The sequence below is a fragment of the Oikopleura dioica genome, chromosome PAR (assembly GCF_907165135.1).
Source record: "Oikopleura dioica chromosome PAR, OKI2018_I68_1.0, whole genome shotgun sequence".
NCBI classification, from domain to species: domain Eukaryota; kingdom Metazoa; phylum Chordata; class Appendicularia; order Copelata; family Oikopleuridae; genus Oikopleura; species Oikopleura dioica.
The window spans coordinates 5,495,025-5,509,761 of record NC_137293.1 but is presented as its reverse complement, the minus strand read 5'-3'; the positions used below and the strand labels follow the sequence as shown (position 1 = coordinate 5,509,761).

At 36.7% G+C, this 14,737-nt stretch overlaps 1 protein-coding gene across 3 annotated transcripts; it reads left to right on the top strand.

Moving 5' to 3' along the window:
• The first annotated feature begins 2,501 nt into the window (after positions 1-2,501).
• Positions 2,502-13,282, top strand: LOC145704373 (uncharacterized). Of its 3 annotated transcripts, none has more exons than XM_081781825.1 (5): positions 2,502-2,654; positions 11,824-11,904; positions 12,446-12,571; positions 12,619-12,737; positions 12,984-13,282. In XM_081781825.1, the coding sequence occupies exons 1-5, from the start codon at positions 2,573-2,575 to the stop codon at positions 13,017-13,019; spliced, it is 444 nt and encodes a 147-aa protein (XP_081637951.1). In that variant the 5' UTR covers positions 2,502-2,572; the 3' UTR covers positions 13,020-13,282. The 3 variants fall into 3 exon arrangements, with proteins under 3 accessions (XP_081637951.1, XP_081637950.1, XP_081637948.1); XM_081781824.1 differs by having other exon boundaries at positions 11,821-11,904; XM_081781822.1 differs by having other exon boundaries at positions 11,812-11,904.
• Positions 13,283-14,737: the final 1,455 nt, after the last annotated feature.

The window sequence follows — 14,737 nt, the reverse complement described above, 5'->3', positions numbered from 1 at the left end:
CCAAATGGATAGATTTTGGTTTAATCGAAGAAAAAACTGAAAGAAAAAGCTACAGAGAGATGGGATATGCAAGGAGAGGCCGGAAATATACGTCGGAGTCGAATTTAAGTGAGTGTTTCTCATCTTTTCGCTTTAAGATTTTAAGCTGGTGGGTCCGCTGCATTCTGCGAAACTCATCAAATCCTTTCGTTGATACTGGGTAGTCCGAAACCTGAAGCGAGCAACATTGACGTTTTTTTGATGTGCGATTGGAAGACTGCATGGTCACTGAGTTATAAGCCGATTGAAGAGAACGAGAGAAATCAGATAAAAAATGAGCTCAAAGTAAGATTTATTTGTAACTCAAAGAATTAAATTGATAACAAGTCTATGGGCGTCGAAGAATTTTCAAAGAAAACGAAGATTCACAAGCTTACTAGTATCGTTTCTTTGAAGAACGCTTCATCATATCTTTGTCTTGACCAGGGTTCTAAATAGACTAGTCTGATTCCGACTTAAATCTAAGTCTAGTCTTGTCTTAGTGTAAAATACAATTATGACTTAATTAACTCAGATCTCGAAAATAGTCCGCTAGACAATACAAGACTGAGACTTAAAAATCTGATGAGCAAGAGAGATTGTCTATCGCAAACATGAGTTTTGGCGTGTCATCATCGTATTTGGCTTTATATTTTCCCTGAAAACAAGCCTTAAATTCATTTTATAGACTAGACTAAACTAAGACGAGCAATTTAGGAAAATCTCAAGACTAGACTAGACTTACACTAGCGATTTTGAAAATGCTTTAAAGTAGATTCGACTAAGACTACTGAGCTCGGGATCAGATTTAGAACCCTGATCTTGACGATTCAAACTTGACAAAGTCTTCTGTTATGGCGGATTTAAAAATGCAATTGGCGAAACAAACGTATCTGGACTTCCAAAACCTAACAAAAAATGTTCTCGATCAAAAAGACACAAATCTTTGTGTTCCAATCTCAGTATCTGTTCTTCTTCGATGGGCAATCAAAAACGACTTGAAAATTGACAATGGGTCAATGAACGAATATTTTACAGTTGAAAAAATCTTAACTAAACTGACGATGGTTGTTTACCCTCGGAGTTTGGCTGGACTGAATCTTAATCCGAATAAACAAGAAAAAGAATTTCAAGACAACGAAATTGAATTGCTCTTGAAACGACTCAAACTAAAAACTTTCTTGAATAAACCGGGATGGGACATAATCAAATATATGGACACAAATAACTCTGATTTCGACTACGCGTCAGGTATTAAAAATAAAAATTCGAGGAAATATCCGTTTTTCAGTTCTCCTCCACAATAATTTTGTCTTTACGCGTCCTCTTACAGTAACCGGGGCGTATCTCAAACCCGATGGCGAAGTGCTCTTTCATCAAATGGTTCTTGACCGGGTCGAAAACGACGAATACGTGCTTCAAAACACTCTTCTTTCTCATTCACTTCCTCAATTGCGTATTTTTGTTCAAAATCGTTACTATGCTGTAGAAAAAATGATGGAGGATTGCAAAAACTTGAATGGCGACTTTGATTATCACGGCCCAAATGGTGAATTTCTTCAACTGGCAAATGAAACGGAGAATATGATTCCTGAAGAATGGTACCTCCTCCCTCAAGCTTATTCAATAACTCTTACTGAAGTGCCTGTCTCTGGTCCCAATACTATTGGTGGCACCAATTCTGATCGCTCGACTTCTAGTAGCTCTTCCGAATCTGATTAAATTATCTTTCAAATTTCTTGTTCTACTTGTCAATAAATGCTGAGTTTTTATCCCTCGCTGTTGATTTGAAAAATTGAACTTGCATTTTAACAGCTAAAAATTGGATATTTACCCCCTCAACTCATCAACAAGCATAAAAAAGCCCTTTACGAGCTTTCCGTCATTGTCAACAAGATTGAGCATTGATCAAAGCGCTAAAAATTCCAAATTCTCCAAAATATGAAAAACGCTGATCAAGGCACGTTTTCAAGCAAAAAAATATTCGTAAGCCAATTGACTTAAGTTTCGTCGATAAGAGCATTTGAAATATACTAAGCGCGGTATTAAAAAGCTGGTCAGCAGAGGATCGCGCAGATTGAGTATCTTGTTAATTTTAGACGCGTACCGAAGTGGACGGATTTTTTTGTGAGTCAACTGAAGAAAATATTGTTTTTTCGGGTACTAAAATGATGAAACCATAATTAAATTAGAAGTTTCAAAAGAAGAAAGCAAGAAAGAATGTAAAAAATGATTATCAATATTTCTCAATGAAAATAAGGGTGTCTCAATGATAATTCTCTTAAAATTTAAGTGATAAAAATATTTTTTCATCTTCCCTTATTTTATCATTTATCAAAACAAAACTCGTTTTATATCAGAAATGCGGTAATTTCCTGAAAACTCACGAAAAAAAGCGCGCTCCGGCTCTAGCGCCACCTAACGCGCTCCACCGCGCGCGCACTGTCCCGGTCGTCCGGCGCCGGAAAAATTAACCAAAAAGAACTGTTTTGAAAGAGAATCTTCGCAGCTCAACCAAGAGAAAATATTAAATCGAGAAAAGAAGGATTAAAATATGATTTCATCAAAAGCCATATTTTCGCAATTTTTGATTCTCGGAATTTTCGGATTCGGTTTTTCTCAAGCTTTTCAACCAGGTATTGTATCTTGCGAAAAAGAAGAAGAGAATCAGAAAATAAGGACTTTTATTAATTGTAAGTATAAAAAAATGATATTGAAAATCATCGTTTTTAATCTATTTCTACCAATAAAATCATTAAGAACCCATTAAGAAAAATTGCCAATTTTTTGGTCAGACTGATTTTCAGGTTTGCAACTTTATTTCTCTCGTATCAACTATTTTTATTTTTAAGGGTGTCCCTTGTTTATTCGTGTTTTTAAAAATTTAACCCGCTGCCGGCTTTTGGTCTTTTTTTGGGACATTTTGATCGTTTATCTTGATTTTCTTGCTTTATAGACAAAATAATTGATTTTCTATTCGTGAATAAGAGAGAGAAACGATTAAATTTTTGTTGAAAACACAATTTTTCCTCAAAACTCAGTCAAAAAGCGCAAAAAGTAGCTAGCATCCACACGTGTCTCCCCTGTTCCGGATTGAATTTTAGAACGAGCCGCTAATCTACCCGGATTTCGGTCGGCTTAGCAAAACTTTTCCAAAAACAACTTATGTCTTTTTTGAACACTTTTATCTTCCCCCAGTTTTCGAATTGAAATTTCGCCGAAAAAAAGGGGCTCGAGTCCATCTGTTATCTCTCAAATCTTATCTTGCGATTAGAGATCGTTTTTCAATTTAAGCAAAAGAGCTTTTGCGGCTTTTAGTGCTTTTCGAAGTTCCTGTCTCACTTTTACTTTCATCCCCTTTTTTGGTTCATCCGTTTTTGCTAGCGAGACATAAGCCGATGCTTTGAACAAGAAACTGTCTGCTATTATCAGATCAATTTCCGGGCTCATTTCATAAGGGCTTCCCACGGAAATACAAGAAATCAAATTAAGAGTCGACTCGGAAAAAAGACTCAAAAAATTGAAAAAATACATTTTTGCCGAAATAATTTTGTCTTAAAATGTTTGTGAAATTTAAGGAGTACTTTCCTAAATTGTCGTTTTTCCGATTCAAAAAGCGAGCACGACGTTTTGATTGGATAATCCACCGCATCAAAAATCGACAATGATCGGCTCATTTTTCGAAGTTTTATTGACAATTTTGGGCCTAAAATATCCCTAGATTGTCAATAAAACTTCTCAAAATGAGCCCAAGATTGTCGATTATTCTCATTCGAGTAACCAATCAGAATATAGCGCTCGCTTTTTGAATTTGAAAATCAACAATTTAGGGAAGCTCCCTCGCAGTTTTTCCGAAAATCCTCCAGTTGCTTGATTTTACAGTAATTCGATAAAGTAGAAAACAACAAGCAGAATTTGGCTGCCATTTCCTGGCTCGTGAATATTTTCAAAAAACTGAATAATGTCTGGAATGGAATTTCGCGGTTCTGAGTTCGTTTTCTTCCGACTCGCTTTTGAAAATATTTGGCTTTCTTAAACCCTCGCCTGGGCAGCAGCTTTTCATAATATTTTTTCTGACAAGCTCCTCCTGCACGAGTTTTTTCTTTAGTAATATAAACAAGAATAACTCATTTCTCATTCATTGCATTTGAAAAGTAAAAAAAAACCTACGTCAGATTTTGAAGAGCCTAAATGAAAAGCCGCAAAGCGGCTTTTTTTAAAATTAAAGCCGCGCAGCGGCTTCGCAAAATTATCTTTCCAATCTTTTTTTTTTATTTTTGCGAAACTAAAAAAAAGATGGGAAAGATAATTTTGCGAAGCCGCTACGCGGCTTTGATTTTTAAAAAGCCGCTATGCGGCTTTTCATTTAGGCTCTTCAAAACCTGACTCAGGTTTTCCAAACAGGTTACCGAGCCCGCACCTTCTTGATCAATTTAGTCTCTTTTAAATTTTCGGGAAAATGGAAGCGACCTTTTCCGAAAAAACGAGCTTTTGATGAAAATTACAGAAAGATCGGAAAAGCAGCTGGGGGCTTATCCGCGCCAACGTTGATTTTCTTACGCAAGGGCGAATAAAGGATTCGGACTCAATTAATCACCTGTATCTCCCGAGCACCTGAAGCAGCTTTCTTCGGATGCTAGAACCGAAGACGTGTTCCAAAGAGGGTTTAGCCGAGCCAAACACGTACCCAACGAGGAGATAAGCAATTATGATTTTTGGCTTTTTGGAACCGTGAAAATCGTGGAACCAATAAGCTTTTCCCTTAAATTTGCTTCCTCAAATTTGAAATAGGAAATTTTCATTTTAACGTAAAAATTCCTTAAGGGTATCCCCATGCTAACGGATTTTTTGTTCAGTAAGGAGGTCCCTTATTGAACGGATTTTCTCCAACAGAGGCTTGAAAATCCGTTAAACAGGGGAATCCCTTACTGAATGAAAAATCTTTTAAGATGGGGACACCCTTAAGTAGTTTTTTCGTTATAATGATGATTTTTTTCTGTCGATTTTTATTTTTGATATTTTCCATAAAGCCGTTGAATTCTGAATTTGTCTGCTTTATATTCAAAAATTGTTTATTTCAAAACTTAACCCCCCAACTTATGACGTCCCCTTTTTGGCCATTTCATTGAATATTCATAAGTTTTGGCGAAAACCACCTGATGGTACTCAAGTCCAAAAGTGCTTCTGTTTTTCAAAATGTTTTACTGAAAATGCAGCTCGATTTAACTGTTGCTTGAAAATTTTCTGAGAAGCCGCAAAAGGTCCAAATTAAAGCTCTGAGAGGCTAGACTTTGGTTAGATAAGGATGTTGATTCAAAACCGCCGGTTAATTCGCCCTTTTCTTTCCGGTGGTTGGAGTGATTAAGGTGATACGTAAGCGTTAGGAGGGGGCTCTTTAATCTTATTGCTGGAGCAGGGAAACCTGTGTAGAAATCCTGAGTCAGGGTCTGAAAAATTTTTAACGGAAGGAGCGCCGCGGCTTTTTTTAAGAAAGCCGCAAATGAGTCATCATAAAAACGCGGCTTTTTGTCATAAAAATTTTCTCAGAACCCTGACTCAGGATTTTTACACAGGTTTTTTTTCGTTTAAAAATTTTCGTAAAAAATGTCCCGGAAAGTGCTTTTTCCTGGCTAATCTGTTTTAAAAATTCTAAAAAATCGCTGCTCCAAAAAAGCGGCTAAACACACGTTCTTTTTGAAGGCACTTCCGCTATCGCGAGGGGGCTGGAATTTTTTCAGCTGAACAGGCGAAAGCCGCTTGTGCCACTTTGCTGAAATGATATGCCCAAGCGAGAATGCACAGTTATCCTCTTAGCATATCACTTTCAGGCAATAGAATAAGCCGATCACAGCGCTCTTACTTCAGCCGGTCTTTTTACAAACAGAGATCCAAATTTAAACGGGCGAATGATTTGACTGAACTTGACTCAAAAGCCTGAGTCAAAACTGTTTTGAAGGAGCAAAAACGAAAAGCCGCGTAGCGGCTTTTTCAAAAAATGAAGCCGCGAAGCGGCTTAGCAAGTACACAATATTTTTTGTCGATATATATTTAAATATATAATAAAATAAATAAATATTACTTATATTTATTCAATTATATTTTGTCTTATTTAATATATATCATAATTTTTTTGATTAATAAATATAAATCGACAAAAAATATTGCGTACTTGCAAAGCCGCTACGCGGTTTCGTTTTTTGAAAAAGCCACTGCGCGGCTTTTCGTTTTTGCTTCTTTAAGGGGGTGGTGGTCGAGAATATTTTTGTCGACATTTTGAAATTTTGATTTTATTTTTGAATTCCTCGATAAAAAAGGAACACTTTTGGTCCCTACCATTTTTTGATTGGATCAACTTTACTTTAGAAAATATCGAATCGGGAATATCGGGAATTTACGATTTCTCGGAACTTCAAAACTTGATTTTCTATACAAAAACCGATATTAGTATGATTTTTGGTGCGAGATATCGTTAAAATATAAGATTTTACTAATAAAAAAGCAATAATTGAAAATAGTTGTGATTTTTTCGAAAATCAGAGCTCAAATTGGGTGAAAAATGACGATTTTTAAGAAAACAACACTATTTAAATCAGCTTCTGCGACCTCAAAATGAAACAGAACCTTTCTGAAACTATTTTGCCCACACGCCTAAGGGTCTGAACTATCTTCACAATAAATTTAATTTCGAAAAAAATTTAAGGGTTTCCTCACAATTTTGTCAAGAGATAGGTCCACTTGAGGAGCATATTTTGAGCTTTTTCCGATAAAATTTTTTTTTCAAACTATGTCGCCCACATAATTTGAACCCTTTTAAACCAATTTTCGATGAGAAAAAAAAAATTTTTTTGAAAAATTTTGAGCTAATTTTGTTGAAAAAAATCCGATTCTCGACCACCACCTCCTTAAAGCTTGACTCAGGCTTTTAACTAAGTAAGGTTCCGGACCCCTATTTTAAATTTTTTTTTTGGCATTTCTTGTTACAAAAGAAAATGTTCAGCATGTTAAATTGAATCGCCCTGTTGTGTGGTTGAAATGCGCATTTACATTCCTTGTTTAGTTCGAACAAGCAAAATGGCAGTTGCGGCTATTGGGTTCGCCGTTTTTTTTTCTAAAGCGGCAAATGGCCGCGTAAATGGCCATGTTTTTCGTTTCTGCGGTGATCACACAAGTGTCACTCTTTTTCCAATTATCTTTTTTTTCCTCCTTTGAAAAGGGACTTATATAAAGAAAACACCTGCACACGTGGCGCGAAAATAAATCAAGACTGACATGTTTATTCTCCGCTGCTCCACGAAATTTTAATTGCCAGAATCTGACCAAATATTGCTTCTGAATAATTTTCCCAGAAAAGCTATGAAATCATCGAAAATCTTTGAGATGGCCTCAAAAACCTGTGTAGAAAACCTGAGTCAGGGTCTGAAAGGTCTTTAGTGAAAAATCGCTACGCGAATTTTTTGAGTCAAAAAATTTTTGCATTTTCTTTGGTCAAAAATATTTGTTGCATTTTTTGAGTCAAAAAATTTGTTGCATTTTTTGAGTCAAAAAATTTTTTGCATTTTTTGAGTCAAAAAGTTTTTTGCAACGCGGCTTTTCCCTAAAGATCTTTGAGACCCTGACTCAGGATTTCTACAAAACGGTTGGAATACGATACATGTATTAGATAAAAAAGCCTATTTTGATCCAATTCCCCTCCCCAGATCTGGCTCAAAAATAAGGGAGTGCCTTATTTTGTTCGAGTCTTAGCTCTAATAGAGTTAATTTAACTGAGAAAAAACAGAAGCGAGTTTTTTGAGCCTTCTGTATGTTTTCGCCAGATGACTCGATAAGCTAACCTCGCCGCGTCGGATTAACCGCCGGCAACGCATATTTCTGAAGCGAGCGTGTCTGATTTAGAAAGCAAAAAACACTGACAGCAGGGTCAAGCGCCAGGATCAATAAAGGCCAAGAAAATTACGTTTTCGATGTTTTTTGGGGACATTTCAGACTCTTTCTCAGGTTTTCTACACAGGATATTTGGGAGCCTGACTCAGGTTTCTTCTCAGAAAATTGCGAATAGAAAATAAGGGTTTCACTTCGAAATGACTTAGAAATACGATAATCTCTTCTTAGAAAAAGCTATCTTTGTCGATCCAGGTGGATTCTTGAGGTCGATAAGAAATAATTTGTTAATAGTTCCGCTGCCCAGTGCGGCCGCTGGAATGTCTGGATCGGCCAGTAATTCGGCGAAAAATGAGCTGGGGCAAATGTTTTTGTTGAACAAGGATAATTATGTTGCGTCAAATAATCACTTTGCGGTTCGATTTTCTTGATTTCCGAGAAAACAAAAAAATCGAAAAACGAAATGATGAAAAAAAATTCGAAAAAGAGGGGGGGGGCGAGAAAATTGAAAGCGAACACGTGCCGGTTTATGGACGCATGGGGGAGCCGATTGAGCGAATTAGAATGTCGCGGCTGGATGCACGTACTGGCCGAAGCGATTATGCAACTGAATTTTCGATTCCATTCACTTCCACTTTTTTTCGCGGCGCGGAGCTTTTTCGAATTGGACAAAACTTGCCTTTCAATGTTTTCAAACAAATTTGTATCATGATTCAAGAACGTCTTTCGAATGTCTTTAAAAAGTCGACGATGTCAAATTTTGACATTTGTCGACATTTCACGCTGTTTAATGACATTAAAAGATATTTATTCATATTGTAATAAATGATTTGTAAATTATTATAATTTATTATCAAAATTATTTTTAATGTCTTCTCAATATTTTAAATGTCCGCAGATGTCATTTTTTTTTGACATCGACGACATTCAGCAGACATTCAAAACATTCAGCTTCAAAAAAAAAAATTGTTGATTCCTTTCCCAGGAGTTAAAAAAAGCTGAATTCGACATTTTCGCGGGACCCCAAGGTCGCCCACTTTGGTTGATGATTACTGCTTCCGAAAATTACTATTTTTGGTTTGTCCCTTCACGTGAAAATGCAGTCACTTGAAAAAACAAGCCAAAAATCAGAGCAACCTCAAGCTCCTCAGAAATGACAAGATAATAATCAGTCTTATCGTGCGATTTTCTAATAACCATAAAAAAATGATGGTATCACTGAAAACTCCGAAATTATCCGTTTTCAGAAGAAAAAATTTTCGAATCAAGAAGAATGCGAAAAATAAGCACCTGTAGCTAGAAACATCATTTTTTTCTAGGTTCACTGACGCAGGTTGTTACACGCACACTAGTTTAATTATCATAAGGGTGGGGCAACAAAAGAAATTCTTTGAGCCTGGTCATCGTTTCTGTTTTACGCTTAAGGGTACCTGGGTCGAGATGGCCATCTTTGAGGGTAAATTACTACCCTTAATTCTTAACGAAAAAAGCTCTTCAATAGCTCATTCAACAGATCTATCCTAGATCTCGGATCGTGACAGAGCAGTTTTTTCGATTTCAAAAATTTTTTTCAGAAAAAATGCCCTCAAAGTTGGCGTCTCGGCCTAAAATGGCCAACTTTGACGCTAAATTCAGGCGAAAATTTTCATACAAACATTTTTTTTCTTTATGGATACATAAAGTCTAAAGCCTCCTCTTCAATCGTGACAGAACAGATATTTGGATTTCAAAGATTTTTTTAACAAAATTTTCAAAAGATTGGTCTAATCTTCACAAATTCCGCATTTTTGCTTGGTAAGCTTCCATTTTCCCCGGTTTTGAACTGAATTTAATTTTCTTGGGCAATTTTAAGCTTCACTACGATGTTAACCAGGCCATAAGCTTTCATTTAAGCCCTTAATCAGCAAAATTGGAGATGAAAAATTTTTCGTCAAAATTTGAGGCACTAGCATTTCCTATAGATTTTATACTTTACAGTGGTTTTTGACCGTGAAAACGTTTAGATAGCCATAGGGTCATTATAGAGTTTTTTGTTCCTCAGAACCTGAAGAATTCGATTCTTTGGTCAGAAAATGGTTTAAGGGGGTACCCAAACTCGACCTAGGTACCCTTAAGGGGGTAGACCGTGAATAATAAGAAAGGCGTTCAAAAATATATCCGCTAATAAGGGAATCTACCTGTTAAATTAGGACCCCCTCTTTGTCAATTAAAAAAATGGCAAAGCACCGTTATTCTTTCTCAAAAATAAGGGTGTCACCACAATAAGATTCGGACAAAAAAGGCCCTTTGTTTATAAGGAGTGGCGCCTGGAATCGACAAAAAATTTTCGACAAATTTTGCGTGGGCGGCTGATTGGCCGGTTTGACGAATTCAGGCTTCTGATTGGTTGAAAATTTCAACGCAAAATTTGTCGAAATTTTTTGTCGGTTCCAGACACCGCCCCAAAATAAGGGTGTGACAAAGATAAGATTCGGAGAAAAGATGCCGATGCATAATTCCTCCTCAACTACGAGAAAATTTTCGGGAACGGTCGGACTCATTACCAAATTTTTGGTAACCCATTACCAATTTTCGGTTGTCGATTATTAATTTATTTTAATTTTTTCGACAAGTTAATGAATAAAACACCCCACAAATTTTCTATTATACAGGCGCGGAGCGCACACTCGCTCTTCGAATGAAAAAATCGACACTTTTTTGACGAATTTGGTAATGCATTACCAAAATTGGTAATGGGTTACCACAATTGGTAATGGGTTACCAATTGGTAATGAGTCCGACCGTTTCCCAAAATTTTTCACCCAAGAAACCAAATTATCCTCTCTAAGCACCCGACCCCCGAACCAAAAAGAACATTCTGTCGTGAGTTGGAGCAGCCGCAAAATTTAAAATACTATGTCCTTTTCGCGTCACCCTCCTTACATTAATTTCTTTATCGCCATTTCGCGGTGTTTAATTAAAATTTTATCGAAACCGAAATTCTTCATTCGAATTTTTTGTCATCAAAAAAGAAAAAAAAAATGACGTGAATTGGCGCAAATCAAGTCAGTTCTAAAGAGGTTTGTCTGTTGCCGTCAATTTTCGGTTTCTGGGATTTGTGGTGGCTCGTAACAAAAACGTGCGCTGGAATTTTGGAACACAGCGACAGATCAATCGGGACGGTGGATAAAACAAAATGCTAATGCCTTTTTCAAAAAGAGAGATCTGTTTCTAAAAATTCGTTTGGAAAATGACTTTTTGAAAAAAATAGCAACTGCCTTTGTTCATTCAACAACTTCCTGCAAGTGTGCCCTCGTTCATCCTTGGGCCACGTAGCCTTACCGTATGTAGGAAAAAGCGGGTGGTTTGTGTTCAAGGCGGTGGGTTTAACATCCTGTGAAAGAAACCTGAGTCAGGGTCCAGAAGAGGACTTTTTTCTTTTTCTGACCCTGACTCAGGTTTTCTACACAGGTTGTCGAGCCCAGCCAAGCTAAGCCAGGCGAGTCGCTCGTGATTGGCTAATTTGAACGAATCTGGCTTTTGATTGGCTTAAAGTACCAAAATCTGGCCAAAAGGTGAACAAGGGCATACTTGCCGAAAATAAGAGGATGAACAAGGGACACCTCCTACTTTATAATTCGCTTTTTTGTAAATAAAAAAATGCCAAATCAATTAAAACTAGGTGTCTAAAGCGCTGGCCAAGTAACATCTTCTGGGTAATTTTCTGCTGAGCTCGGCTGGCGGCGCGGCGCACTTAAATGTTATTTTCTTTCACGGATAATTATAATAACAATTTTGCGATCATCTCAAACTTGCGGTTTCGAAACGATTTCTTGAGAGTCATTTTCTAAGAAAAACCAATCTTTTATGATAATTTTATTTGAGCGATTTATTATGAAAGTTAATTTAATAATTAACATTAAATTTCTTGTTAAGATTTTTCAGCAGCCGGAGAGGTGAATTGTCCGCGCGAATGCGACCACTTTTGCGTGTTGAAGTCGACTGGTCCAAGTTGCAGCTGCCGATCAGGTAAATTTCAGAAGAAAAATCAAAACGAGAAGCGAAAAAACGCAGATCAGAGATTCGGTTGACAGTAATCCGACAACAGCACTGCATTTTTCTCACGTGCTTTAACATAATTCATTTTTTCCACTGCCCATTTTAACTGAAATTTTAAATCGAGAAGCCGCTTTCAGCTTCGAAAAATCAATATTTCGAGCCGATCTCGACGCGGCTTTCTTTATTTTTAGCTCGAAGCCGCAAGCGGCTTCTCAATTTTAATTTTTGACTAAAAAACTCATTTTTTTTATTCAAACTTTTCTTTCGCAGGGAGCTCCTTAATCCTCTCCCTATTTCTGTCTCTAGAAATGTTCAAGAATTCCGTTTGTTTCTGCCGCTTACGTAATATCCTTTTATCGGAACATCATTTTTTCGGAAGGGATTACCAAAGAGCGAGCAAAGTGGATCTGTTCTCCAATGATTTAATTGTACTTTTTCCACGCGGAAATATTTTACAATTTCCGAGACGAAAATTCCAAGACATTGCTTTTGAAAGAAAATGTATTTTAAGGTTTTCGACTGTACGACGATTTAAAAACTTGCGTTCTAACGGAAGAATTGCTCGAAGAAGCGGTTCAGGAAATGTCAGATTACGTCGAGTTTCCCGTCGTCATTGTCTTGCTGGCTGGTTTTCTTGGTGAGTCAAAACGAAATTGAAATCAAGGAGGAATAAAATGATTTCAGTGGTGCTGTGCATGGCGATTATCACGTGGTACTGTGTGACGAAGGATTCTCCTCAGCGGACGATGTCGGTTTATTCGGATCGGTCGGATGATCTGTCTTCTATTCCAGTTGCTATCAAGGTAATTACAAGAACTTACTGTTCTTTCCAAATCGAAAAAATGACTTTCAAAAAAAAATTCCCAAAAAATGGAGGAAAGCGGCTAAATACCGACATAATTTATGTTGGTCGCCTTTCCGGCTTCTGATTCGTCGGTGAGGCAAAAGCGGGTTTCTCATTGGACGAAAATTTGATCGAATTTAAAGTCGCTTTTCCACTGCTACCCCGATAGTTTATTTCATATTTTGACTAACAAATGTTATTTCAGAGCTTCAATAAGCCGCTTCATATCTCAATCGTATAATAATTAATCGTTTAAAAAGTTTAAATCATTAATAATTTTCCCAACAAAACGAGTATGAAGTCAAAGAGCTGCCAACATTTCCCCAAAAGACGAACGAAAATCGCCTTTCAATTTTCAGTTTTCCAGTTTTCCCGCTTTTTTTCCATCGAAGAAAAAACTTGAACTTCGTTGAATCTTTTTCTTGATATTGACTCTCTCAAGCCGTCAATATCAATTTCTGTAAATATCTGTTTCTCTTTGTGAATAAATCATTCATTTTTCGATTCTCTTTGAGCGTCAATTGTTCAACTTAAAAAATTCATCGAAATCATTTTTGGCGAAAGCAGAACAACCATTTTTTAAATAAAAAAAGAAGAAGATGTCGAGATTTATTTTTGTTTTTATATTTGTGAGTTTCGTCAATGGGGTCGCTTTGATTCCTGATAAACACTTTGGAATGACTTCAATTTCACTGATTTTTGAATAAAAGCACCTTTTGAAATCAAGGAAGACTGCCCGAATTGGCTGCGAATTATGGGCGAAAGTAACACTTTCGGTTCGGCAGAAAGCTTGCAAGAGATTTGTGAAACATTCACAAAGTTTTTTCATCTAGGAAGATTTTCAAAAATTTAAAGGATGACTTAACGGGCCAAACCAAAATCAGGAAGTAATACGATAGGAAGTGACAAAAAAGGAAGTGATATTTTTGGAATGGGTTTTCATTGGCCGGTAGGCCAAATGCAGCAATCTTATTGGTCTTCAGAAAATGCACTTCCTTTTTTTGTCACTTCCTATCTTATAACTTCCTGATTTTGGTTTGTGCCGACTTAACAAATAGTGAAGGCACTCTTCTGAAAATCATTTATGAAAGCAGAGCCTTATTATGACATCGTTGTCTTTGACTGAAGAGAGCTTTTGTCTGTTGAAACTTTCATCGAAATACAGAAAAGAGAAACGAAGCATTTTATTTTTGTTAAGATCGAACTCTGGCAAATATCTTCCATCAAAAGCAAAGATTTGCATTACCCGGCGTCAGCCGAGTCGTAAACACGCAAGAAAGTTTATTGATCAGATAATCGTGTAGTCTATTATTTGATTGATATTTTTTTTATGAATTATGAGTTTGAGCTAGTTCCTACGCATCCCAAAAAACTGACGAGGGAAAATGTCGAGAGATGGCTGGAAAGTTTTCGATATAAATTGAAGAGAACGACAAGCAGAAATGATCTCGACAGATTGATTTTGTCGGTTGAGAGATGCGAGTTTGAATCCACTTGGGCTGGTAGATGGGAGAAGGTGATTTTTGATGAAAAAAAAGGAAGAACTTTTTTCGATATTGAGTCAGAGGAATGGGCAATAACTTCACTGCAAGAAACAATTCTTGAAAGAAATCCAAATTTAATAAATCGGAGAATCGACCGGTCAGAATTGAGAGAAGATCGTGGAAAATGGATTCTCGAAAAATTTTCTCAGTGGAATATTATCTCAACTGGAGGAGAAGCTATTGTTCTTCATGAAAGAGTTGGTGAAATGGAAGTTGCTGTTCGGGTTCAGGCTTTTGATTCTGCCCTGTTTACGAATGAAAAAGAGGAGTTGAAATTTGTTATTTATCTTTCAGAAGGTAAAAGATGCTTTTTTAGAGAGTAAAGGTTAGATAAAAAATATTTTCCAGATTACGGAATCGCTGCAAACAAAGAAGAAGATGGCGCCCCCGTTATCCCTTTTCATCCAAATGTGAT